This window comes from Thermochaetoides thermophila, assembly GCF_000221225.1.
Source record: "Thermochaetoides thermophila DSM 1495 unplaced genomic scaffold scf7180000011820, whole genome shotgun sequence".
Lineage (NCBI taxonomy): Eukaryota > Fungi > Ascomycota > Sordariomycetes > Sordariales > Chaetomiaceae > Thermochaetoides > Thermochaetoides thermophila.
This window is the reverse complement of record NW_006383036.1, coordinates 1,993,075-2,019,274: the sequence shown is the minus strand read 5'-3', so window position 1 is coordinate 2,019,274 and position 26,200 is coordinate 1,993,075. Positions and strand designations below refer to the sequence as shown.

The 26,200-nt window shown below is 51.4% G+C and overlaps 7 protein-coding genes across 7 annotated transcripts; 3 read left to right on the top strand and 4 right to left on the bottom strand.

Moving 5' to 3' along the window:
* Nucleotides 1–5,609: 5,609 nt before the first annotated feature.
* Nucleotides 5,610–7,277, top strand: CTHT_0055500 (uncharacterized protein; the record flags this gene model as incomplete). Its single annotated transcript, XM_006695819.1, has 1 exon — nucleotides 5,610–7,277. One exon carries the CDS (start codon nucleotides 5,610–5,612, stop codon nucleotides 7,275–7,277), a length of 1,668 nt encoding a protein of 555 aa, XP_006695882.1.
* A 67-nt stretch (nucleotides 7,278–7,344) lies between these two features.
* CTHT_0055490 (uncharacterized protein) lies at nucleotides 7,345–8,280 on the bottom strand (the record flags this gene model as incomplete). Its single annotated transcript, XM_006695818.1, has 1 exon — nucleotides 7,345–8,280. One exon carries the CDS (start codon nucleotides 8,278–8,280, stop codon nucleotides 7,345–7,347), a length of 936 nt encoding a protein of 311 aa, XP_006695881.1.
* A 3,098-nt stretch (nucleotides 8,281–11,378) lies between these two features.
* On the top strand, nucleotides 11,379–13,584 carry CTHT_0055480 (serine/threonine-protein kinase-like protein; the record flags this gene model as incomplete). Its single annotated transcript, XM_006695817.1, has 5 exons — nucleotides 11,379–11,418; nucleotides 11,505–11,830; nucleotides 11,969–12,022; nucleotides 12,197–12,441; nucleotides 12,498–13,584. The coding sequence occupies 5 exons, from the start codon at nucleotides 11,379–11,381 to the stop codon at nucleotides 13,582–13,584; spliced, it is 1,752 nt and encodes a 583-aa protein (XP_006695880.1).
* An 819-nt stretch (nucleotides 13,585–14,403) lies between these two features.
* Nucleotides 14,404–15,129, top strand: CTHT_0055470 (uncharacterized protein; the record flags this gene model as incomplete). Its single annotated transcript, XM_006695816.1, has 1 exon — nucleotides 14,404–15,129. One exon carries the CDS (start codon nucleotides 14,404–14,406, stop codon nucleotides 15,127–15,129), a length of 726 nt encoding a protein of 241 aa, XP_006695879.1.
* Nucleotides 15,130–15,302: 173 nt separating this feature from the next.
* Nucleotides 15,303–16,900, bottom strand: CTHT_0055460 (serine-type peptidase-like protein; the record flags this gene model as incomplete). Its single annotated transcript, XM_006695815.1, has 6 exons — nucleotides 15,303–15,549; nucleotides 15,625–15,916; nucleotides 16,037–16,212; nucleotides 16,260–16,585; nucleotides 16,639–16,793; nucleotides 16,849–16,900. The coding sequence occupies 6 exons, from the start codon at nucleotides 16,898–16,900 to the stop codon at nucleotides 15,303–15,305; spliced, it is 1,248 nt and encodes a 415-aa protein (XP_006695878.1).
* Nucleotides 16,901–18,259: 1,359 nt separating this feature from the next.
* CTHT_0055450 (uncharacterized protein) lies at nucleotides 18,260–19,642 on the bottom strand (the record flags this gene model as incomplete). Its single annotated transcript, XM_006695814.1, has 3 exons — nucleotides 18,260–18,809; nucleotides 18,874–19,500; nucleotides 19,557–19,642. 3 exons carry the CDS (start codon nucleotides 19,640–19,642, stop codon nucleotides 18,260–18,262), a joined length of 1,263 nt encoding a protein of 420 aa, XP_006695877.1.
* Nucleotides 19,643–20,555: 913 nt separating this feature from the next.
* Nucleotides 20,556–24,214, bottom strand: CTHT_0055440 (putative aminoadipate protein; the record flags this gene model as incomplete). Its single annotated transcript, XM_006695813.1, has 3 exons — nucleotides 20,556–22,845; nucleotides 22,916–23,871; nucleotides 23,930–24,214. 3 exons carry the CDS (start codon nucleotides 24,212–24,214, stop codon nucleotides 20,556–20,558), a joined length of 3,531 nt encoding a protein of 1,176 aa, XP_006695876.1.
* Nucleotides 24,215–26,200: the final 1,986 nt, after the last annotated feature.

Here is a 26,200-nt window from a genome sequence, read left to right as displayed (position 1 = left end):
GTATCAGCCCATGGTTCTGAGAGCCATCGCCCGTAGATGCAGGACCAAAGGAGAAGTGCCGCATGGCTTTCTCAGGTGTCCGATCAGTCGAATCCTATAAAGAAAAGCTATAGAAACGCACCATCGCCACGACTATCATGTGGCAGAGTGGGATCTAAGATATCGGCAATGCGGTGGTGTTTGATTCCTCAGCGAGTGCTAAAGGTGCAGGCTCGACAAGAAAGTCCAATGATAATAACGAGGATTACAGCCCCGAACGTCCTGTGCATGTCTGGGAGGCGGACCGAAGCCCAGATAGAGATATGTCAAGAAAGCCTGTCTGAGATGGGCGAGATTGTGAAAGCGCCACCGACGTATTGCGGCTCTTCTACCTTCCTTTTCTGCCCCAAATATGAATCCTTCCGCTCAAACACGTACGATGATTCGACGCCTTGTCATTCCACTCTTTCTTGCTAGGTCACACGCAGCCGCTGCTGTGTAAGTGATACGGTGAACAAAAAGGGCCTCTAAACCGATCCTCCCGCGATGATGACCGCGGGTATCCGAAAAACCGGGGTCTCGAGGCATTCCGGGTGGACAAGGCATCGGTAGTGTCTCGGAAGACGCTTCCGGCAAAGCAATCAGTGCCCACTTCCTTTCGGGATTCCTTCCTAACCCGTCACCGGGAGACATTGGGAATTGTCGGATTACTTCACTACTAAGACAAAACTACAAGACATACAATGTGTTTTATAGCAGAATCTGATGTCATTGTGTGCGTCATTTGATGGGGATATGATATTGCCAGTGGAGCCAACAACCTGAAGGTGAGAGGGACTTGGGGGATAGCGCAGACAGGGCACTGGCTAAAACTTCATCAGCCATCTTATCAATGGGAATGCTGAGGTCTTGAGTGCGATACCTGCAGGTAAAGACTGCACTTGTCTGTGATGGTTGAAAGAATTGGTTGCTGCAAGAACCATCTTCAGTTGTCCTTTTCTCGAAGCCAACCTGAGTCAGCCTGGAGCTGAAGCTGGTGTCGGCTAAAAGTGAGCTCAAACCGTATGTGGAAAATTTCTTGCCAATGATGTGCCCAGATTGCCGCGGAAATGTCCAGCATACGAGAGCGCAACGCTGTTGAATCAGGTACCTTAGGTACCGTAGGTACTGAATAGGTACTGACTTGGATGCAGAATCCTGTGGCTAAGGGCAGATAATGTAGGTACCTTCGGTTTGTCATGCTCCATACGGTTATTGACAGCTCTCCACTTAAGTGAAGCCCCGGGCTAGTGAGGCTTACCTCCCCAGTTAAGAAGCAGGTACCCAGCAATCCCCCGTCTGGATATGGAGCGACTCCTCACTTCGAAGGATGGAAGTTCGGCGGACCTCCCACCATAAGGTAGACATTGAAACCTACATTACGCTCAATCGAATAGGTTGTTTCTAGTATTAGGGAGGGCATTATCCCTAGGTACCTATTCTCGATGCTTGCGTTGTCGTATCGCGTATCTCCAGCAGCTGTCTGTTGCCCAGACCTGCAAGATCGGCCATGCAAATGGCTAAAGTACCAAGGACACTGGAGCGTGGTTCACTCATTATTTGATCAAACGTGCCTGAAATGGTGTACATATGCTTCAGAAAACATTTATGATGACCACGAGTTTGAGTCCCATCGTCCTGCCAGTGTTCGGCATTGTCGGTTTCTGGACCCACGACTTAAGTTCTAGAACTCTCCCATCGGCTCATTCCTCCACGATAACCAGCGTGAATTTCATAGACATACAAATTCCTGTTACCCCAGTCTTTCTCACGAGCAAGGTCGCTCCTACCAAAGATCCCTAGGTACGTACTGTAGCCTAGCGATTATTATCGGCCATCTTCATTTCTGGGAACCTCGCTATCCTGCAACGGGCAGCAACACCACCTTTCCCCGTTTCTGGACTCTTCAGGTAAGCTTGAAACCCTGAGATCCAAGATGAGGTTGCGTCAAGTTGACCAAGGCTGCCTACCTATTAGATAGGACAGAGCTGACGTTGATGGTACGATCCCTCTTGTGTCTTCACGAAAGGAATAACCTGTCAGCTCAGCCCGGTGCTCAATTATACTGACTTCTCCAGCCTGTTCTACCCGGGAAGGCGCGATCTAACAACATCAGCTAAAAGACCGATGTTTAGCCCAAGAACGGCTTGGATGCACTCCCACTAGAGCGCACAGAGTGGATTGAGTGAGTCAGTCATTCTTAGAAATGGCATATAGGTTTCTATTCATTTGTGATTCTTCATATTGTTTGCAACATGATTCAGCCTTGAAAACTACTAGTCAGTGATTCATTCAACAAAGTCCGTCTTAAGCGAGGCGAATTGCCTAACCTCTGCTTCAAGTCCCGAGGCAAGAGCCATAACAAGTTGCTTGTATCGCAATGTCTGTGTTTTCAAGATTGAAGAAATCCCTACTTGTCCGGGTAGTTTTGTGAGGTTCGAGTGTTTCGATTGATCGATATCACTGTATGCCGAGTTAATACAGCGGAGAAATGTGGAACATCAAGCATGAGCGTCAACAAGGGACATGCTATAGACTGTTTAACGTCGTTCATTTAGTTGTTAGCATCAACCACTTATTGTCTTACACCCAGACGAAGAGGAAGCTTGATCCAAGATTTGGAGAGTTCTTTCGGACACACTGAGGTAATTCCCGTCTACGTTGTCGATTTTGCACCTAGCCACGTGACCGACAAGAAGATGGATTCTGAGGAAGCAAGGCATGAATGCCAGTGCAATTCAATTTGGATAAACTTGGAAAGTATTACCTATGGCCATAACGCGACACGCGTGGTAATCACGGAACAGCCAAGGAAACCTCAGCTGAAGCTGCATCCGGCAGGAGCCTAGGGCCCTAGCTGGCATCCGGAAGCCAACGATTAAAGAACGATTGCTCTTTCGGCACGATGTGATTCGATATTTTGAGCCTGACATCAGCAACGCGACAACCTTCCTGCCAATGGACTGCCCATCGCCAAGGACGGGCTGGACACATCTTGCAGCTTGCGATCGAGGCGCTTCTTTCTGCTTGCTTAAAATCGCTGTCTTTCTTTGGACATAAAAATATCACGATGGATAATACAAAATCTGCTTCCTGGACGGACCAGGAGGTTACTGAATGCTTCCAAGCGATCACCTCTTGTGTGACCCCCGAGATGGTCACTGCTTTCATCCAGCGGCGTTCACAAATCAGAGACCCCCCCATACGATTATTCAATATCGTATCATCACGCTTCGATTATAAGACTTTGGATGGACAGTACATCGGTATTTTCAACCCCAGAACTGGTAGTCGTTTCGGTGAGCTGCCATGCTCAGGACCCCGTGAGGTCGAAGATGCCACGCGGGCTGCCAAAGAGTCTTTCAAGTCGTGGAAGCAAGCATCTCGATACGACAGAGCACAGCACTTACGCCGCATCAGCAAGGTCATCCCGCGAAAAGAGAGATGCATTTGCGGCTTGGGAGAGTTTCGATCAAGGGAAGACGTTGCAACGCGCCAGGTCCGAGGTACTTGGAGCCATTGCGCATTTTGAGTAAGTTACAATACGCTCAATTAATGATGGCATGTTCTGACATGAAGGAAAAGGTATTTTGCCACATATATTGTGCAGGAAACGTCCGAGATGCGAAACATCGATGGCGTAGCTCGCGCTTATGATTACCGATCGCCGCGGGGCGTTTTCGCATTGTTTCCGTGCTGGAACATGCCTTTATATCAACTGACGTGGCAATTGGCGGCAGCATTGGCTTTCGGAAACACAGTCATCATCAAGCCTCATGAACTGACCAGCATGACCGCATATGGTACAGACCCTATGCATCATGATAAACGGGACATCGTTATGCTCCAAGTACTCACACGCCCCAGTCTTAGGTTACTTGCTCATGAAAGCCGAGATACCAAAAGGTGTCATCAACATTATTTTTGGTGACGGTCCAATAACGGGAGCGGCTCTTGTCTCGTCAGCCAATGTCGATGGGGTGTACTACACGGGTCACACAAGGGCTGGCGGCATGATTCGGGACATCACATCTTCGGATGTGCACAAAAAGATCCACTTAGAGCTGGGCGGCAGAAATTCAATCTTAGTCTTTGCTGATTCCATGGAGAAAGCCAATGGGATACGGCAAAAGACGATCGATATCGCTGCGCGAGTGGCATTTGAAAACCAAGGGGAAACCTTTCTTGGTGGTTTCCTCATTCTGGTTGAACGCAACATTTATGAACTATTTGTCCGCGAGCTTGCCAGTTACGTCGACAAAAACTATAGTGTCGGGAAAAACGTTGGTCCTGTTGTAAGCGAGGAAGCATACAATCAGACTTGCTCTTTTTTACGGCTCGCCGTGGATCGCGGGGCCTCGTTTGAACTCGGCGCAGTCCCCTTGCCCCTGGAGGAGAAGCCAAGGCAAGACCGTGGATATTTGATTCCTCCCGTGATCTTAACGGGCGGACCAGACGCCGCCGAAACGAACCGAGAAGTACTTTCAGGCCCAGTTGTGATGATTGCACCATTCGACAACGAGAGCCAAGCTGTTAAGATGGCATCTCAAGGAGGACAAGCTCTCATAAGCGTTGTACTTACAAACGATGGTCTTCGTCAACGGCGCGTTGGCGAGCAATTGCCAGTTCAGACGGTTTGGGCCAACTGCTTGACCCAACAAGAAGCCGTTAAACGGGGCTCATTGCTTTGGGGTATTAATGGTTGTGGAATTGTGTTCCAGTCGAAATCAGGCGGTGATCAAGCCAGGGACGTGTTCACGTACAACAAAACAGTCTACTTGCCGGATTGCTGAGTAGGATCTTGGAGGGGAAACAAGCTGCGTCGTATGTTCCAGTAGATTGTTGTAGGGTATGTATAGTTTAGATCTGGATGGGACGATTTGTTTGTGAGTTGGACTGTTTAGTTTTGCATGAACTCGGGGGTTGCGGTGGGATGTGATTGTTCTGTTGACTCAGCTCAGGGATTCAGGGGTTCGTTACTAGGGGAAACAAACGTCGCGATGTTTTGGTCCATGCATGAGTGGGGGCCTGCAGTTGTCCCTTAGCCCTCCTACGACTCAAGCACCAGGCCAACGCATATCACATGGGCGTTGCGCTGGGTACCCATAAATCATGCCAAGAAATTGATATACAGCGGAAGAAGAGAAAGAGACTGTGCGTATCTTGAAGGGTTCCATCTTCTTATGGATCTGATGACCAGCTATGCTCAACAGAGACTTCTCTACTGGTTAACAAATTGCACAAAGGCACGACGAAATCCCAAGCCCCAAAGCTTGGCTCGAACCGCTTCTCCAGGCTCCGGTCCTCGGCCGTAACAGGCCCCGCACTCAGTTCAACAAAGCGGATGGAACATGAATCGTTTTGAACAGTGGGGATTGTCATTTGCAAGGGAGGGCGGGCATGATTTTTTATTTGGTGACTCTCCGCTCCGTTATCAGATCGTCTGATTGCGTCGATTCTGTCCGGGAGCCAGCGGTTGGGATCAGTCTTGGTATGCTTGTACAGAGGGCAGGGAGAAGCAACCCGACGTTCAATTGAGCTTACAAGTTGATTTCTAAACACCTTCGATTACCTAGGTACATTCCATCACCATGGCCCCTGCAACTCTTTTTGTCAACGGCAAAATCTTCCTCTCGGGAGTTTCCCCTGGGACCAACGCAGGATTGCATCGCCCACCCACGTTTGCCGAATGCATGCTGATCCGCGGCTCGCAAATTGAGCATGTTGGCTTGTCTTCTGACGCAGCCATCGAAGCGGCCCGAGCCGCTGGCCCTGATGAAGTAACTGTTTGCGACCTGCAAGGGAAAACCATTCTCCCGGGTTTCATCGATGGCCATATGCATCTGATGCTTCTCGGTCAGGCGCTCAACAAGCTTGACCTGGGCCGTTGCAAAAACCTGGAAGACATCAGGAATACTATTCGTGAATATGCAGCTGCCAATCCGCATCTCCCGCGCATCCTTTGCCGCGGTTGGATGCATATCATGACGCCTGACGGCGCGAAGGCGTCTGACTTGGACGATCTCGACCCTACGGGTCAGAACCGTCCCATCTTGATCGATTCCAAGGACTTGCATTCGACATGGGCCAACACGGCCGGCATCGAGGAGCTCGGCGCCAGGGAATGGACCGACGTGCCCGCTGGCATCATTCACCGAGACGAACAGGGCAATCTACTTGGTGTTTTTAGTGAGGCAGCTAACCTCACCTACGTATGGCCCTACATTGCACGGGTAGCTAGCGTCGAGGAGCGTATCGAGGCCATCAAGGCTGCTGTGAAGGCGTACCATGAGACCGGATACACTGGTATTATTGACATGGCCATGGATGAGGGTTCGTGGGAGGCGCTGCAGACGCTTCTGAAGCGTGAGGGAAGTATCCAGATGCGCATTGCGGCGTACTGGCTGGTCAAGCCGTGCAAGACGGAGGAGGAGACGATGGCGCAGGTCGAGCGTGCGATTGAGCTGGCGAAGCTCCATAACGCCGAGACATCGCCAGATTGCAGGATTATTGGTGTCAAGGTTATTTGCGACGGCATCGTTGATGCCTGCACAGCAGTGTTGTCGGAGCCATATGCGCATAACGGGCATGTGGAGTTGCCTCTGTGGACGGAGAACCAGCTGCGGCCGGTCGTGAAACGGGCAACTGAAGCTGGATTGCAAATTGCTTTGCATGCCATCGGTGATGCGACCGTGAAGATGGTTGTGGACGTTCTGACGAAGTATGCTGATCCGGAGAAGCGGCCACGGATGGAGCACATCGAGGTGTCGAGGAAAGAGGATGTCGAGCGCATGGGCAAGGGACGCATCACAGCATCGATCCAGCCGGTGCATTCCGATCCGGCCATTTTGAAGGCCTGGCCGCGGCTGCTTGGCGAGCACAGGTGTGGCAGAGCATTCGCCTATCGCGAGTTTGCTGATGTGGGAGCGCCGCTTGCTCTGGGTAGCGATGCGCCGACAGCTCCTCACACGCCTTTGGGCAACATCTACGTTGGAACGACCAGGAGATCCTACCGCGAGCCTGAACTAGAGACTGTGGTCAACCCGCACTTCGCTTTGGGCCTTTGCGAGGCCGTTGCCGCTGGCACTGAAGGTGCTGCGTACAGTTGTTTCGACGAGCACAGGATAGGTGTTTTGAAGGCTGGCCACAAGGCTGACTTCGTGATTGTTGATATGGAATGGAAAAAAGAGAAGTTGATGCAGGCTAAGGTTATCGAGACATGGTATGACGGGGCGAAGGTCTACGCCGCGCAGGAATAAGTGAAAAATATGGGAACGAACGGGCTGTTGACTTCTCGCGATCGAAGAATTGGTCGGTTTTCTATAGCTACTCGAGATAGAAGTGCTTTGGCCAAATATTCATTGCCGTCTTCAAGCCGCTGTCTAGAGGCAATCCGGCGTGAAGGGTTCTCGTGTCCCCAGTCCCGTTGGCGTGGAGATTGATCCAGAATATAGCGTTACCGGCAACAGGCCGGAAAGCGAGTCCTCCATCCTCATGCTCTCTCCATAGTGGCTTCACCTCCTCGGTTTTATTCTTTTGTCTGCGAACCTCACCGTGCCACATCTTCGCCCCCCATGGTCCTGGCAACGCGATCGGCTTGGCGTAAGGGAAGTATGTCTCGCCGCCTGTGCAGTTGTCTTGCAGGATTGCGAAGAAGCTTGCAACACGGTTCCACTTCCGGCTCGTCCCATCATATGCCATCTGCGGGTTTTCGAACCAGTCGTGATGGTGGTTGAACTTCTCACCTTCCCGGTACCGAACGAGTTGCGGTGCTCCCATGTCGTCCCATCCATCTCTTATCATGGTTCCCAGAAAATTTCGTGCTCGCCTCATCACGCACATAACCGCTTGATCGTCGCGTGGTAGGCCTGCTGAGCTTGAGGTTCGATCATTGGTGTTCATCAACACGCCATACTTGGCTACTTGTGATGGCTTGAACCTTGGCTCTCCCACTTCCAGAAGGGCATCAATTTCGGGCTTGGTGATGAAATCATGGATGTAAATAATAACAGGGTCAAGCGAGACCAATTCGGTTCGGTATGTATGGTTAGGGTCGCATACAAAGGTTGGCTGGATAGTTACGTTTAACGACTTGGTGGTGATGTTGCTCTTGAAAAATGGGAAGCTGAATGCATGATCAGGGACAGAGAAGTCACCAATGAGGGATGTGAATGGAGAAGTAATGGCCGAGAGGTATGGGATGCTGATTCCGAGAAGCAGGGCACCGAAGGAGATGCCAGCTACTTGAGTCTTGCTGGCCATGCCGAAGGATGATAGCAGAAAAAAATATGCCACAAAGAGGGATAGTAGCTTCTTTGGTAGAGTGCCCTGATTAAGGAGGGTGCATTCTGCCCTTGGAAAGTCTAGCAAAGAGCCAGAACAGCGCTAGAAGAGCGGGCATGGCCATGATATGTTACGTGAAGCCTTCAGGTATATGCAACAGTCCAGCAGTGTGTGCCTTAAAGTCAGGAACGTCATCCTCCGAGATCAGCTGTTCTGATGCTTTGCAATATTAAAATACCGTTCCTCCACATATCGACTCGATCAACAGTAGTATTGACTGGGGGAATGTCAGAAGGGTGTCGCTAAACCCTGAATGGTCAACGATGCATAGCAACTCAACCAGGACGTCGCAACGGTGCTCACCATTACGGACGATTGGTTGGACAAGACCGGCGAGAATGAGTCCAAGAGCTCCATGATGTCGATCGGGTAATCTTCCGTCAAGCCGTCGAAAAGGCTGAACGATGGCACGCCGAGACTGCTACCCCGCTGGGCCTGGTCTTCACCAGGACGGGCAGTTCGGAAGGAGACGATGGCGACGGGGCCAAACCATTGTCACCGTTGGTAGTTCCGAATCGCTGCTCCACCAATCCGCTGGCATTCCACACAGTCACCGGTCATGGAACGGCTTGGCAGGGGTCTCAACCTGGTTTGCACTCAAGGTTCTGTAGCCCGGAACGGGACGAGCTTTTTTTTACTAAACCCTGCGGGTGATTGTGATCTTGGTGTGTGGGGACTTCACATTGAAATTTTTTAAATGGATTGTTCCCACCCTATTCTCGTCTGATCGTTTCTTGGTGTTAGGACTTGAACCCAAAGACATAAATCCTCATGCTTGTAGGTACTCCGCAAACATTGATTTTGCAGGCTTTGGTGCAACATCAGTCTCCCAGCAGCTAACCTCGGCATGAAAATCAAGTTGCTCCAGTTTGGAATGCCATTCCCAGGCCAGGATGTTCATCGTGCGTTTCCATCAGGCTCATTGAAAGATTGAAGTCAAATTGAGATGCTGGGATCCATCCAGACTCTAGGGGCTGACGTCATTGACTCTTCCAGCCCCGCCTGGTTTGAACCCTGGCTCCCCTGCCAATTAGACCTTCAACTCCATGCAGAAAGTCTAGCAAAACTGGACTGCTCTATGGTTTTACCCTCTTTACCAGTGCGGTTTCCAATAGCATTTGCCAATTGGTTTGTGCCGTCTTGTTCATGTTATCCGACATTTGACATTTGTGTGGGTAAGGGGGAGGACGCCCGTCTGTGACCTGGTCGCGTGCCTTCTTGTCGATCGGTGATGCCGACCTCGGTGGCTGGCGGGGCACCGCGAAAGTAGGGCGCCGATCCCGTGGGATGCATGTACCCGAGACGGAGTTTAAGGTCGAATGGCAAACCTTCAGAAGCCATGCCACTAAATTTTAGACAAATACCTACAGAAGCGTGATGCTTATGTTGGGAGAGTTGTACCCAGGTTTGACGACCCGGACTGTTCTTCATCCCTAGCAACAGCCCGGAGCCGTCACCAAAATGCTATTAGGTGTTGTGCAAAGGCTCAGACAAACAGGATTGAACAAGGAGGTTGATCGGAGAGAAAATAAAATCACGTCACCCTTTGTCCCAGAGGATAGGAAGAGCAAAAGGGCACGTGACTTGCATTTGCCATCCTCAGCAAAGCACATTCTCGCTTGCATTTGCCCAGAACAAGCGAATTTGGTGTTTGGCTGGCAGCAGCCGCCGAACACAAGTTTGAATACTGGAACCAGAGCGGCGGAGCCCGTTCATCAGCGACTGGAATCCGCCAGGGCTTCAGCCACTAACTGGGCCTTGAGCCAGTGAGCCAGCCAGCCCAGGGCTGATTAGCATGGAACTAGGCCAAGACGCGGGGAATCGCGGCACACCAAATGCGGAAACCCGGTGACTACGACCGCCTGCAGGGCTGCACGCATCTCGCTGTCTTGCTGGTGGCGGTCAACAGCCCAACGTTGTGCAAAAATAGCGACACCAGGGCCTTGTCGCCATTGTTACCAACATACTTGGTGTCCAAAGCAGGTTTTCTCGTCGAGAACGCTCGGGAACAGCCAAGTGTTGACCGAGCTGATTTTGTGCTGACTGCCTGGTCACACACCCCACAAAACCAGGCTGCTGAGCGGGGACTTGTGGGATAGACAGAAGATCATTTACCCCCCGTAAGTTACGCAACGACTTTTCGCGTATTTTACATATCGGACACAACCCCTGGCATGTGTTGGGGACATAGGTATCCCAGCCCTATGCTGCCCTGAAGATGAATCTACATCAAACCTTCTGTACAAATTGAAATTTCTAATGCGTTGAAATTATGGAATTTTCCAGTTGTGACATAAAGCCTTAAGGATGATATTCAATGGCTCAAAACAGTTCGCAATGGAATGTCCCGTGACAACGTAACAAAAAGCGAATTACAGATCCAGGACTGTACTGGTGCTGTTGCTACACAGTACGTTCAGTGACCCCCACATCTTTGACGCGCTGCTCAGCCGCTCATTATCCAATTTCCGGGCACCATGCAATGACGCTGCGCAATACGTCATAGGACAGTGCCGGGCATCAGAGAGAGCCCAGTCCCTGCGCCAAGCAGCACCCAGACCTGCAGCCGACTTGGACATCGACCCGGGCTTCTCAGCTCCTGTCCGTCCCGTGAACAAAAAGGCCACAGAAACCATCAACAGCCAACTTCGTACTGCAACTTTCCTTCTCCCCATGTTCTCTTGACATCAAGCTGCCTATTTCTGCGCAACGAACATCGTTTCCCGACGACCCCACAGCACTTCAGCTTCCTCAGCTTTGGGTCCTTTGGACCTAGCGCGACAACATTCATTCACTATCTCCGCTCCCCGACCGCGCGCCAGCTGAACCTTTTGACATTTTTTGAGACCAAAATCCGCACTTGACTGCGCCGCAACAGGTCTTCAGGCCTTCAAGCTCTGTGTCACGCATTTCTACCACGACTTGAGGAACTCAAGTTTCGACTGCCGCAATTGGCCAACACAAATTGTCAAACACCCTACAAGTTAGATTAATACTACGAGTCCCACATTGTCACGATGTCAACAATACAGCAGATCAAGAACTTTATCCGACACGGTAGGTTTCCGAATGATATTCGGTGACGCATTTTTCAACGTCTTGTCGCCACGGATGTGGTGCTGACGCTGTTTTGGTCGCTGCAGGCAAGCAAGCCCGTGCCGCCAACGATGACCTGTCGCGCGCCAAACAGGACAAGCATCATCATAGTTCGACGCGTGCTGCTACGACTGAGCCGACTCAGTCGCTGAAGCAGAAGAAAATCCCGACCGACAGCATCGCGAAAATCGTCGCTGAGGAGAATGCAAAAAAGAGCAAATTTCCTCACTATCCGGGCTTGGAGCGCTGGGAGCTGATTGAGAAGATGGGCGACGGTGCCTTCAGTAATGTTTACCGTGCCCAGGATCGTGAGGGAGACTATGGCCAGGTGGCGATCAAAGTCGTGCGCAAATTCGAAATGAGCAGTCAGCAGGTACGTAGAGATAACATCCATTTCTTTGATGACTCTCTATATACCATATCAAGACATGGGGCTTTATGAGAACCATTTGGTGTCTGGTTTCCTTTTTTTCTGGGACTTCCTATACCAACACCAGGACCTCGTTTCTAGAACGACAATCTTCTCCATCCTGATTTTAAGGCCAAGGCCCCGAAGGCCGTAGAGGTGCGAGCACACCCCTTGCAGCCTTTTTTTTAGTACAGTTTCCGCTTTTTTTTCTTCCCCAAGACCCAAAAAGATGAACGGAGGGTCATTTCGTTCTCTGCTTGCTTCCAGTCAAGTGCTGGGAGTTCTCACATCCAGATTTGTCCCGATCCGGAAGGCTAACACCCGCAACAGCGGGCAAATATTTTGAAAGAAGTCCAGATCATGCGCCAGCTGGACCATCCAAACATCATCAAGCTCATCGACTTTTCCGAGTCTCGCCAGTATTACTACATCATTTTAGAGCTCGCGCCCGGTGGGGAGCTCTTCCATCAAATTGTGCGCTTAACTTACTTCAGCGAAGAACTCGCACGACACGTAATCACCCAGGTTGCCAAAGCTCTCGAGTACCTCCACGAGGAAAGAGGAATTGTGCACCGGTAGGAAACCACTATTGGCCCTCTCATGTCTGCGGCTGGTTAACCAACCCTGGCAGTGACATTAAGCCTGAGAATATCCTCTTCTATCCCATCCCATTCATCCCATCTAAGCATCCCAGGCCCACACAACCTGGCGATGAGGATAAGGTTGACGAGGGCGAGTTTATTAAGGGTGTCGGTGGCGGCGGCATCGGCCAAATCAAAATAGCCGATTTCGGCCTGTCCAAGGTCATCTGGGAGAACCAGACCATGACGCCTTGCGGTACTGTTGGCTATACAGCGCCAGAGATTGTCAAGGACGAGAGATACTCAAAGTCTGTAGATATGTGGGCCCTCGGCTGCGTTTTGTACACGCTCCTTTGTGGGTTTCCACCATTCTACGACGAAAGCATCGAGGCTCTCACCGAAAAGGTCGCCAAAGGCCAGTACACGTTCCTTTCTCCTTGGTGGGATGACATCAGTTCCTCAGCCAAGGACCTGATCTCGCATCTTCTCTGCGTTGATCCAGATAAACGATACACCATCAAGGAATTCCTCGCACACCCCTGGATCCGGGAGTCTGGTCCTACTCCTCACGAGGAAAAGAAGCCAACACCCACTCCCGAAGTTGCCCTGCCGCCTGAGATGACCAAGATCGTTGAGGGAGACAGGCGCTACGATTTCCGTTCGCCAGCTGCCGTTAATCTACGCGAGATCTTCGATGTTGGTTATGCCGTGCACCGGCAAGAAGAGGAGTCCAAGCGCCGCAAGCACCTAGGTGGTCTATCTCGTCTCAGCGAGGTCGACGAGGACGTTGAAATGGAAGAAGGGATATCCAAGATGGAAGGCCAGCAGCCACATAATGGGACGCACCAGCTTGAAGAGCGTATGCGCGATACCCAAATCTCTGATTCACAGCAGCAACGTGGCCGGGACCGCGAGAAGAAAGCATACGTCCCCCCTGCTGCCCAGGCTTCTTCACCTGTTGAGCAGCGAGGCTATGGCCAACACTCGGCTGCCGTTGCTGCAGCTGCTAGAAAGCACATCCGTGAGACTCAGAAGCAGAAGGGCGTCTTTGAGCTCAATCTTGAGGGCGCTACTCTGCTGGGAAGAAGGGGTATGAAGCCTGCCACCGCCCAGGCCCAGACTCAGAAGGTTGCTTAGGACGCCAATTTGGGGACTGGCTCTGGGGAGGTGAACTCGGAAGAGGTCGAGGAGGTGACCACAAACAGCTGTGAGGACACCATGGCTGCCTCATGAACCTTCTAATTCCCATCTACTTTTCAGATTTCTTTACTTTGTCTGGTTTTGTAATTGATCTCATTTTGGCATCTGGGGATGACGGTTTGGTTGATGGGCTTCCAATCCTGTTCATACGTGTGGGATATCTCGGCGGTACTTACACGTTAGGTTATTCACCGAATTATTGCCCTGGGGTAGTGTTCTCTCTCTTATAGAATCAGGAGATACCCTGGAATCAGATGGACTTTTACCTATGCCTTGCAATCCTGCTGCTTTTGTGCGGAATATCCTCGTCGGGTTGCTCCTCCAACCGGGATCCTTCTTGTACCGTCTGGTCTTTTTCCGATTTCCATGGACATGGTAATCTTATGCTTACAAATCTCAAAAGATTCTTGCCGGAACACGGGCCGAAATCCCAAACATCGGCCAATGAGACCCTGATCAGAATTCCTGAACGGACAAGCTCTTGATCGCCATTCATGAAGATATCAGGCATCGATGACTCCTCGCCGGCGTTGATCAAGAATTTTTTTCCATTTCTGATCTGTCCTAAAATCCGTATTACTCCGTTAACCCCGCTCATTGATGTGGGTAATGACTCGAATCAAAGTCCCCGACGGCAGTATAAGAACCCTGCGTTCACCCTCTTGCGTCAACGGCTGAAGATCAAAAGTCCTACCGCTTCAACGACGACAACTTCTCCATCCTAGCGACTCTGGACCATCTCAACGTCTCGACACCATGCCTACTTACGTGATCACTGGAGCCCGAATGGGCATTGGCCTAGGCTACGTTAAGGAACTCTCCAAGTCCCCATCCAACACTGTCTTTGCCCTGGTCCGCAGTCTCACAAAAGGTGACCTGTCCGCCCTGCAAGAGATTCAGGCATCTTCTGCCCCAGGACAAGTTAGCATACTCGAGTGTGACGTCTCATCCCCGGAGTCGGTCACCAAACTCCCCGCTCAACTCCCCTCAGACACAATCATTGACGTCCTGATCAACAACGCGGCTATCCTGCACGGGGACGAGGACAGCTTGACGCTCAAACCAGAAACTTTGCATGAACACATCCAGACGAACGTCTTGGGGCCAGCCCTAATCTTCCAAACACTCTTGCCGTACTTGTCGCCTACGGCAAAGGTGGTCAACATTTCGTCCGGGCTTGGCAGCATGCAGATGCTGTTGGATGGCCGGATCCACGCTGATCGCACGGCCTATAGTGTCAGCAAAGCGGCATTGAATATGTTGACTGTTCATCAGTCTAAGCAGGTGAAGACAGTGGCGGGGAAGGAGGCGGTTATTGTTGTGTGTGTTGACCCAGGTTGGGTGAAGACTGAGATGGGAGGGCCGAATGCTGTTCTGAGGGTTGAGGACAGTGCGCAGGGGGTTTTGAAGGTTGTTGAAGGGTTGAAGAGTGAAGATAGTGGGGGTTTCTTCCTTTATAGGGGGGATAAGTTGGATTGGTAAAAGGAAATATTCCGGTGAAAGGGTTGTATGGGGAAACAAAGGATGCTATACATGTTGTGGAACATGCAGTTGTATTTCTGTTTACTTCCGTAAAGAGAGATATTCGACCCAGACAATCTAGTCCCTAACCTGGTTTGACATGGCCAACCAACTTCGCCATCGCTTCAGCACATTCATCGCTTGCTTGTTGCTTTCCAGTCGTCGAGCCATCCCTTTAAGATCTCAACGGCAGCCTCTTGCACTTTGACAACCTCTTGGTTGGCAGGCAAGCCAAGATTGTTCATACCACGGGCAGACAGCCTGTCAGCAGCGAATTGTGCACCCTTAATGACAAACACAGCAACATCATCTGAGGACCTAAGCGGTCCTCCAGGACGGACTTCACTGGCCATGCCGACGCCTCTCCATGGGTCAAACTCACTGAAAAGACCTCTTGTCAGCATCTAGCCTGGCCTGGAGCCAACCGTACTGACGAAACAGTTTTGGAATACTCACCCGCTGGTATAGATCACCCTCCTCCCAGCCTTTGACCACCCTCCGGTAAGTTCGTTCAAACTTTGTGGTGTCTTCCCCTTGCTACTACCGTATTGCTTTCCGTTGATAGCAGGGAAATGCCTTTCACACTGACGAAGGAAGTATTCAGCGTCGATCTTCCGTGATACGATCGTCGGCTGGTTTTCAGGAGCCGCAACACCCCACGAGGCGAGAGGCTCGTTGCACAGGAACCACAGGCGCGTGCGCCAGGGGTTGCCCAAGGTGCGTGCGGTGTAAAAGGGGTTGAGGGGGTCTCGTGTGTGTAAGCACCACAAGGGGTCTTGCTGGCCCCAGACGTTGAAGTATGAGCAGGCTTGGCTTGGTTACTAATCTATCCAAGGGATTCTTCTTGACCCTTGATTGAGGAGCTTACTTGAATCACGGAAGTTCATGCGCCAGTAGGCAGCAAAGTTGACCACTGAGGCAGGGATTGTGCCCAAGATATCGTGCTCTTCGGATTCCCATGAATCGACTACGACGTTGCAAAGGTCGAGAATCTCTCGGTAACCATTTGTCTCTTCCCAGTAATGGAATGGGGTTGCCAGAGCACTGCGAACGTCAGCTATGGCTTGGTATAGAGATGTGCGGCAACTTACTAGGCAAAATCGTCATCATCAATGGGATAGATTGGATAGAGGGCGCCAAAATATTGCTTAAGTGCCTTAACCTTGGTCTCGTTCCTGTCAGGTGATAGTAAGAAGCTGTCAACATAGTCAACTATCTCGTTCAGTGTCGAGCTGCAGCTCGTGTCCTTCCGATACGAGTCAATGCCCTTCCGGATAGTGTCATAGTAGTACCAGTTGTCAGCAGTTGCCTCTATTGTAGCACTACTGAGATGGTAAGCATGGAAGACTCCCTGATGAAAACGCTCTAGCCAGTTTCCGAGAGTTGCTGAATAGCTTGCACCATAGTAGACCCATGGCTAAGCAAAGTCAGCCCTTCGTTTTTGTTGTTGATGCGATTTGAGTTGCCTACCGCCTTTGAAGCTATACTACTTTGGTTAGAGTCGAAACGGAACTTGATATTCTGTGCAAAGTTGACCAAGTCCAGAGCGGCTTGCTCCAAAGTCAGATATTGGAGAGTCTCAGCATTCAGTCCGTCATATGGTGATGATCCTCCGAAGTAGCGATCTATACTCTCAGTTTAGCCAGCATACAGAAACAGTCTTCATATCAGGAAACCCACGTTCGATGACCACAACAGCAGCGCCGATAGCCCGAGCATATATTCCTGGCATGGTTGTGTCATCCAAGTATGAGATTCCGCTTCCAGCATCGACAGCAGACCAGATAGGCGTCTCTCCAGGGGTCATAAGAACAACCTATAGATAAGAACATGATCTCAGTGGCTGCGGAATGTCGCTCGAATGCTAAAGTCGGGTCTTACTGGAGACCCTGGAGACCAATGCGCCGGGTTTACACAATAGAGCTGTGACCATGTGCCCAAACTCTTGTTGTGATGGTCGATAGGCTGCTGAAACCAGTCACAGGTTGCGCTGGGCCCTGCCTGGCGGATAACTTTAAGGCCAGAAGGGCGAAGAGTCGGTCCGCGCTTCGAGGGGGGGTCTGAGGTTACGATGGGTAGAAGCCCCAATATCGAACCTGACAAGAGCTTCATCTTCGATAGGTTACTAGGGTCGTCCTCCTTCGTCGATCGGTCGGAGGAATGTCCAGAAAGTTGGACTTTGTGACAGAGATGGGACACTGAGATACAAGTACATATTTTTCTTTCTAGTGCTGGACATAGTTCTTAGAAGAGTCCCGAGGAACGCACCACTAGATATCCGAGAAAGTACTGCAGGGAAGCAATTTTGTGGGGTAGCCTGGTAGCACTACAGGTGAAAAGGCAAATAGACGAACGGATCTATGGGAGTTTTGTCGGGTTCCGGTGGCTAAATGGCCTGGCTTGACACTCCCTCTTTCCTTCACCCAGGTGTCGGACTTGATCATTTGACGGACTGTTAGTGTTATTCGACATAGAGCTACATATCTTCAGCGTGCTTTCAGGCTTTTAGACTCCATGGTCACCTTGGTAAGTCAAGCCTAGGTGATGCCGTGGATAGACGCCGAATTGTTTCCGGTTCTTCGGCTAAAGCGGAGGAGGATAGTAGCCGGTCGAGAGCCAATTGCCTTATTAAACACTATATTTGTTCAATCAGTTCTCTACACCATTTAACAGATATACTGAGTGCTTGGTCCGATGACACTTGAGCCAATAGTTACGTATGCGGTTATCTTTTCCCGAGCTGCATCCCGGCGTCAGCTCACTCAATCGATCCCTGATCGTGATGTAAAAGAATTACCGGAGAATATTAGTCACTCATCATGATGTGGAGGCATTAAGGAATGTTACTGACAGCTTGGAAAAAGAAGCAAATCGCGGGGCACAATAGAGTATAAATACTTGTTATAGCAAATGGGTGATGATGATCCCTGTGGTAAACTTCCTGCATCTCTCTGAGATAGAATATGAGCTTGAACCTTGTGAACATATGAGCTGTTAATATGACTTGGTAAGCTATGAAAAGCTTTCTGAAGGTTCTCATGAGCGAACTAGCTTGGGTCATAATAATTCATACAATCAATCTTCCAAAACTTCAAAACCTATCCCAGTGTGCATCAAACACCTTCAGCGTCGCCTGAGCAACCCTCGTCCCTAGCTTAACCCCCTCTCTACCCGCAAACGCAAAGTGAATTCCTCCAAATTGCCTACTCTTTGAATTCTCCTCCGACGCAAAATCTAAACTCGTATACGTCCGTGTAATCACACCAACCCCGTCCACAGTGACATTACTGCTCAACGTCGTCGGCGGGATCCTATCCCTCCCGCCATTCCAGGCCTTCAGTACCGCCGCCGCAGCCGCTCCAAACGTTGAGTGTGTCGACACATAGTCGGGGTGACTCGGCGTCGGGCGGAGAAGGGGTTGCCAGGATGGGTCGGAGATGTTTTTGCCAGACCAGACCCAGATGCCCGGGTAGTGGATGGCTGTGATGGGGCGCCAGCCCTGGTAAGCGTACTTTACGTCCCAGGATGCGATGCCAGCATTTGCAAGGGCGTAGTTGAGCTGGGCGAAGAGTTTGGCTGAGGCAAGGGGGTTCGTGGCGTACCGGCCGGCGAGGAGGTTGCCTGCGAAGCGGTTCCAGCCACTGAATGGTAGAGGAAGATCTATTAGTATGTAGTTCAGGAACTATGCGGTGTGAAGAAACCTACGTCACAGAAGACTCTCGCCAGAAGTACGCTGTCTCAGTGTCATACGCCGAGCGAGACTTAGAGTTGAGAGACCCATACTCCTTAACATAGAGCACATCCTCCTCATACTCCTTAGAGCTCGTCTTTGGAGGAGGCGGTGACCTAAAGCGACTGATATCTCCCAGTCCAGCAAACGGAGTAATAAACCTCGCCTGCGGCGTATCTGGTAGGGGTTGAGACCCTGGAGTGTACTGATAAACACCCGGTTGCTGCGGGCCATAGTGAAAGTCCACAAAGTTCGTCCGCCTATCTTCTGCCCGAGCAGCAGCCACCTTAGCAGCGGATATCTGGCCCAGACGCGCAGCCTCTTTGCCCTTCTTGGAGTCAGGATCCAGCCCGATTTGCGGGATTACAGCACGTAGAGCAGCATCGACCGCTCCGTACCCACGGGTGCCTTGGAACACCCAGAGAATGGCATCATGAGCGGCGTGAGAGATGGCTAACTGCTGGAATGCGAGGGTCTCGTGCTTGGATCTGACAGCTGCGTGGTAGACAGCAGCTTGCACAACTGCTTGGTACCAGGCTGAGAGGGGAGACGAGAGACCGTTGACGATGGTTCCGTTCACGAAGAGAGCAGATTGGTCGACCCTGGGGGGTTTAGGCTCAGTCTTGTGTATCCTGAAGAAAAGAGTAAGGGAAAGTACCAATAGTAAACGATATCCTCTGGATAGGCTGCATGGACGGCTGCTGGGACAGCAGCAAGGAGTAAGGTTGGGATGTTGAGCCTCATACTGCTCCTCTTAGGGAGGGCAACACGCACAATATCAGACTAAGATGGGAGTGTCGAAGGTTGAGTACCTAGCTTATATCTTGTAGCTAGGGTCGAGGATCTCTGCCATCCCCATGTTTTGAATCGTCAAAGAAGTAGGTATTTATCCTCAGCTTTCGCCTTCAATCACCGGATGGCGTCAACGGTGACGCCAACTAATAACCAGATAACAGCTCGCCAACCCCACAACACACGTTCACATCTCCTTCCACATACATCTCGATCGCCATCCCGAATCCATAGGAAAAGATGCAAGCTCAACGTATTCACGTCGTGCTGCTGTAGGCTTAACAGGGCTCACCTGCATCACATCCCGCTCACCCGCGGCTCAGGGGTTGATGCCATGCTTGGCAGCCGTGACACACCTCAACATGTGTAACTCTGCTGTCCAGTGAGAGCAATTGCCTTGGTCATTGCACCATCTTTAACTCAACTTTGTTTTTGACGTCTTGTCCTTGCTGTTAGCCGCGCATGCATAACTAGGCCGGCAAAGTTTCACCAAGCCATGGTTGAAGCATGGTTGGTGGCTTGTGCCATTTAGATTACACCATTTTTTGTCATGACTACACTGTCACTAGAGAGTTACGCTGCAGGAATTATGCTCATGAAGGGACTTGTTTCGTCATTGGCAATCGACAAAGAAAAGACGGAGGGAATGTGTTGGTGTTCAACGAAAGCAGCTTTTCCAGCTTGTCTTCATGGAGCAGAACAATGGGTGCAGACATTCAGACGTTATATTGCAACAAAACACTGAATCCTGGCCCAACTCTATACGGAAAAACTTCAAGCCGGATCAAATCCGATCTCTTTTTAGTACCAAGCATCTAATCCACATAATCCTTCCCCTCCCCCCACCACCCACCTTATCATCGTTCTAATGGCCCGGCGCAGCAGCACGGCCACCAGCGCCGCCAACAGCCAAGGCAGCTAGCACATCCGCCTTCATCTGCGGCAGTGGCCTGCCCCTGCCGGTCGGCTTGGCAACAAACTTGATCTCAGCCAAGTACGACAGGTACCGGCCGACATCTTCCCTGGTGATACCCGCACCAGTGCTCTCATCGACACCCGTCCAGCGGTCGGCATCCAGCTTGAGAACCTTGACCGCGTTGCGATCATCCATCTCGGGCGCACGCGTGTTCGCCGGCAGGTCGTTCATGCAGAAGTGGTAGAGCGGCATGAGTGCGTGCTGCTCTTGATCTTTCTCGAGCGCGCCGGCCGACACGAACTTCTCGAGCTCGACCTTCCACTCATCGTAGCTGACTTCGGGAGTGAGATAGCCGTAGTACTCGAGGATGGAGAGGTACTCGTTCATGCGCAGACGGGGATGAGCCGTGACATGGATGACGTTGGCGCCCTGGGAGATGGGGTTGAACGCCGAAGCGACGACAACGCGAGCGACGTGATTGACGGGGACAGCGTTGACAGTATTGATGATGCGCGGGCGGGCAGAGAGCTGGATGCAGCCTTTAAGCATGCGGATCAGGAAGTCGTCTACGTTACAGACACCAGTCTCCGAGTCACCCAGGATGTAGCCAGGGCGGACGATTGAGGCGACAAGACCCCGCTTACCGGCAGCGCGGATCAGCTGCTCAGACACCCACTTGGTTTGGCCGTAGCCAGTGCCGAGACCAGTGCGGCTGCCCTCCATGTCATCCTCTTCCAGAACGGCACCCTGGCCAGTCCTTGTTTGCTCCTCGGAGAGCTTGATGTAGTAATCGGTATCGAGCACACTAGTGGAGCTGACGAAGCAGAACACCTTGGGCTTGCCCTCATTGCAGAGCTTCATGGCGTCAACGGTCGACAGAACATTAGATGCCATCATGTCTTGGTAGCGCTTGACCCAGTGCACGGTAGCACCGTTATGAATGATCACATCGACCTCCTGGGCAAGCGTCTGCCAGGTAGCATCATCCATGCCGAGGTTGGGCTGGGACAGGTCACCGACGACAGCACTGAGCCTACTGGACCACTCATCCTTCCACAGACCGTAGCCCTGAAGAGAGCGCCGCAGGCGAGTGAATGCTGCCGACGGCTCCTTAACGCCACGAACATGAGCAATAAGCTTGACGGGCTTCGCTGTGCGCTCCATAATTTCCCGCACAAGGTATGAACCCAGAAAACCAGTGGCACCCGTGAGGAAGACAGTCAGCTTCTCGGCAGAGTTGAAAGCATCCAGATTAACCGCCTGGTATTGAGCGGGAAGCTGGTGCAGCAGCTCGTCCAAGGACTTGGAATAAGCAGCCTCACCAGCCTCGGGGCCAACCTTGCCAGCATCATGGCTCTTGAGCTTGTCGACCTGAGCGCTGAATCCAGCCAGACTCGCGTGCTCGTAAAGGGTGCCAATCGGTACATCGGTGCCCAGCTTCTTGCGGACAGAGAGCAAGAACTGCTGAGCAAGCAAACTGTGGCCACCGAGATCGAAGAAGCTGTTGTCCCTTTTGACGGTCTTGGGGTTGAGACCGCGGATGAGATCAGCCCACATCTGGGCGACAGTCTTCTCGGTCTCGGTAAGAGATTCCCAGTTCTTGAGATCCTCCTCGGAGGCATCCTCGACACGTTCAGCAACATCGGGGAAAGGAAGGTTTGGCTTGTCGACCTTGCCGTTCGGGTTGAGGGGCAGCTTGTTGAGGACGATGTAAATGGATGGCACTGCGTAAGTAGGCAGACGGGTCTTAAGATGGTCGCGGACCTCTGTCTGCATCCGGCGGTACTTCTTCAGGAAGACGCGGACGGGACCCATTTCCACACCTTCGTCCTCTACATCCGCAAGACCACGGTCCTGGAGCCAGCGTTGCCATTCCCTAGTCTCTGGCACGATATAGCTGACAAGCGTGGGCTCCTCATTGCGATCTCTCCGGACGAGAGTCTTGCAGTCCCGGATCAAGGGATTCTGGCTTAGATTGCTATCGATATCATTGAGCTCGATACGGAAGCCACGGATCTTGACCTGGTCATCAGCGCGACCGACGCACTCGACATCGCCCGATTCAAGATAACGACCCAAATCGCCGGTCCGGTAAAGTCTGTCCCTGGGGCCCTTGTAGTAGCGGCGCCAGGGTTCGTTCTTGTTGATCTTCTGGTCCTGCTCCACCCATTTCTGGTTATCAACGAACCAGTTCATCAAGAACTTCTTCGCATTCAACTCAGGATCGCCAAGGTAGCCTCTACCCTTTGTGTCAGAACGAATGCCAAAACGCGTTGATATAGGAAAAAAAAAAGGGTCCATTCACTTACTCGGCAAGACCAGCAGCGCGAACAAAGATCTCGCCAACCTCGCCCACCTTGCACATTGTCTTTTGGTCGTCCCGGTTTACGACCAACAACTGGACATTCTCCATACCCTTGCCGGCGGGGATTGTGTCCCTATTGAGTCTGTCAAGGAAATCGGGATCCCGAGCACGGCTCGGGATCTCGAAGTAACTGACAGCTCTCTGCGTCTCGGTGGTGCCGTACATGTTGATGATGTTGGCATTAATTGCCAGGCGGCGCAGGGCGCGGCAGTCTCTGGTGGTGAGCACATCACCAACAAAAAAGACGTGCTCCAGCTCGGGGAACTCTGCCGTGGCACCGCCAACAAGAATCTGTCCCATGGCAGGGGTAAGGTGTGTGACGGTAGGCTTATGCTCACGGAACCACTCAGCGAGCTTCTCGTGTTGGATATCCTCGCGCGAAGGTACAAGGAGCTGAGCACCCAAGTAAAGAGGGGTGAAGATGTCGCGCTGCACGGGGTCGTGGGCAATACCGGACAACAGGGTATACCTGCTCTCGGACGAGAGGTTAAAGCGCTTGGCCATCCAGCCAAAGTACTTGACCAGGCTGTAGTGGCGGCCCAGCACACCCTTAGGACGGCCCTCGCTGCCAGAGGTGAAAGAAAGTGTAGGATTTGAATCCGGGCCAACGATGACATCAGGGGGGGCGGAAGCGAGGTGTCTGACGCTGGCGAAGATGTCCTGGCCGTCTACCTCGCCGCCGTACAGGATGCCGTCGTCGCGCAGACGAAGCTCGGGAACCTCGGTCTTGAGCTGTAGCTCATCATCGATGTACTTCTGGACCATGGGGGCAAGCGGGCCGTTCTCGTCGGTGGCACGGCCGATGCGGAGGAGAGCACGGGGCTGGGAGACCTCCAGGTAGATCTTCTGTCTCGCGGGCGGGTAGGCGGGATCAAGCACCGTCATGGTAGCACCGGACGACTGTCAATTGCGTCTCTGTTAGAATCCATCTCATGATTTCGTCACTCTATGAACACACCAGAATGCCCATCAAAGCCACCACTAGGTCGACCGAGCGGTGGGCCCAGATCATAACGACGTCGCCATTGGTAATGCCGGCCTTGTGCAGATACCAGGCCAGGGTGTTGGACGCCTCGTAGATTTGGCGATAGGTGAACCTGCGCTCGGGAGTCGTCGACGACTTGGTCTCGATTACGCAAGTGCGGTCGGGATGGGCCTCGGCCTGGGCGCGGAAGTGCTCCTGGATCGAGCCTACATAGCCCGACCAGTCCAGGTCGACGGTCGGGTCGGGAAGCTGAGCCATTGGGAAAGTTATGTGAGGCGATTGGCGTCGCCTTGGGTTCGCTATTATGGGCTCAATGTTTTGATGGGTGGTTGTTTTGATATTGAGGAATTTTTTTTTTTTTCAGAAGCTGGATGGATGGCTGTTGGGGAGGGGTGACTCAATTCCATCCCGCAGCAATCGCTGGCCTTGCACTGAGCTCAGCTCCGACAACGGCCCAAGCCCACAGGCGGGCCACTGTCGCAGTGATGCTTTAGGTACCTAAGGTACCTAGGTAGCACCCCACCCCCCAAATGCCCCTCCCCCGCACTTCCGGTTTCTTGGCTCGTCACCAAGCTTCACCGTCCACAGCAAGCAACTCCCCAAGCAGAATTGTTCCTGTCCAGATCACCCTTTCAATCACAAAAGCGTCAGATTATTTGTGTGAGCTCCTGGCTGTTTAAACTTCAACTACATCTCATGTCATTGAAGCTGCTAATAGAGCACTGGATGACACTACCTAAGTTAGAGCTTCGCTGTCCTACTGTCCCCATGGAGTAAAAGTAGATCCACCACATGTATACTGCAGCATGTCTCGGAGCATCCTCTTGATGAAATCGGTGAATTGGTCTTGCAATCGGATCCATGACTGATCCTCCTGGTCTCCACCTTGCACCAATAACCCTCTCAGGGACCAGGTTAACATGCAACATCATTCGCACATATCAGCATGCCGCATTGCTGCTCAAATATCATCATTACTTGCACTTGGACAGTTTGCTGCTCAGGCTAAGTGAGGAATAATCAACAAAGCAATGTTTGTGCATTGTGATACCAATGAAACAGTTAAATCATAATGGCATAAAGAACGATGTGTTTGTTGGCCCCCTATACATGGTATGCAAGACAACAGATTGCTGTTGGTCGGGTGTAAATATCATTTGTGGTCAGCTTAATCGTGACCTTATTTCTTCTATGGTCTGACTCCCCCTTTCACTCGAACCCAAACTGAGCCCTTTTTGTCCGGCTTCACATATATCTCCGGACCTGTATCTCCTGCTTTTTTTCCCCAGAGCTCTCAAGGAAAAACCTCCTTTACTGGAAGAGAAGTAAAAGACAATTGTCAATCCATCTTGTAGCACGTCGTTCAATCCAGATTTGTTCCAAACGCCCACAGTATGCACACTAGTCCCTTGCCCTACCTCCTGGCTAATTCAGATCTCAGACCAACTTCATGGGTCTCTAAGGAACGCAACGTAAAAAGGTCGTAATCATAATAAAGGTTATTGCGAGACTTCTGTCAGCAGTGGCAGCTTTTGTGCTCCTTGGCGCTGTTCCTCCTAACAAGCAGGGTCTTTCTCTTTCTGGACTGATACATCTATTCTATGTTAAGGCACTTTCTACCTACCTCTTTTTACCTTCGTGTCAATTTTCTCTTTTTAGTTCACAACATAGTGCCTCAACTGCGCTGGTTAGATATGCCTTTCTCAAGCCCCAGTGTCCTTGGCGCTCTAACACCCAGTGATGCCCCATCACAAATCGCCTGCTGCTTGGCGGTTGCTGCGATGTTTGGCTGTCTCTCTGCCTTGATCTTCATTAGCGGCATCGTTCGATCTATTGTACACCCATTGTACGAATGCCGCCGACTCTACAAATACCACCTACACGGACGTATTGTAATCATGGCCCTCTCTTCTACAGCTGTCATTGCTCTGTGCTCATGATAGTGGCAAGGCTTGTGATTTCTAAGGTACATATCAAACGAGAGTTAACAAATCTGGATGTAAACTTGGCAGGTATAACTCTGATCGCTAGATGTGATAAGTGGCTTACAGTTGCTTACGCTGCATGCGCTCTTTACCTACTTTCTTCAATACTTCATATCCTGCACTTAAGGTGGCATAATCCTCCCCATGGCAACACTATAAATAGTTTCTAGACAGTATGAAGGGCCTCTGGTTCTGATGCTTATGAGGCTTCATATGGAGAATGTGTTCTGTATGAAACATGCAGTGTAGATAACATTAC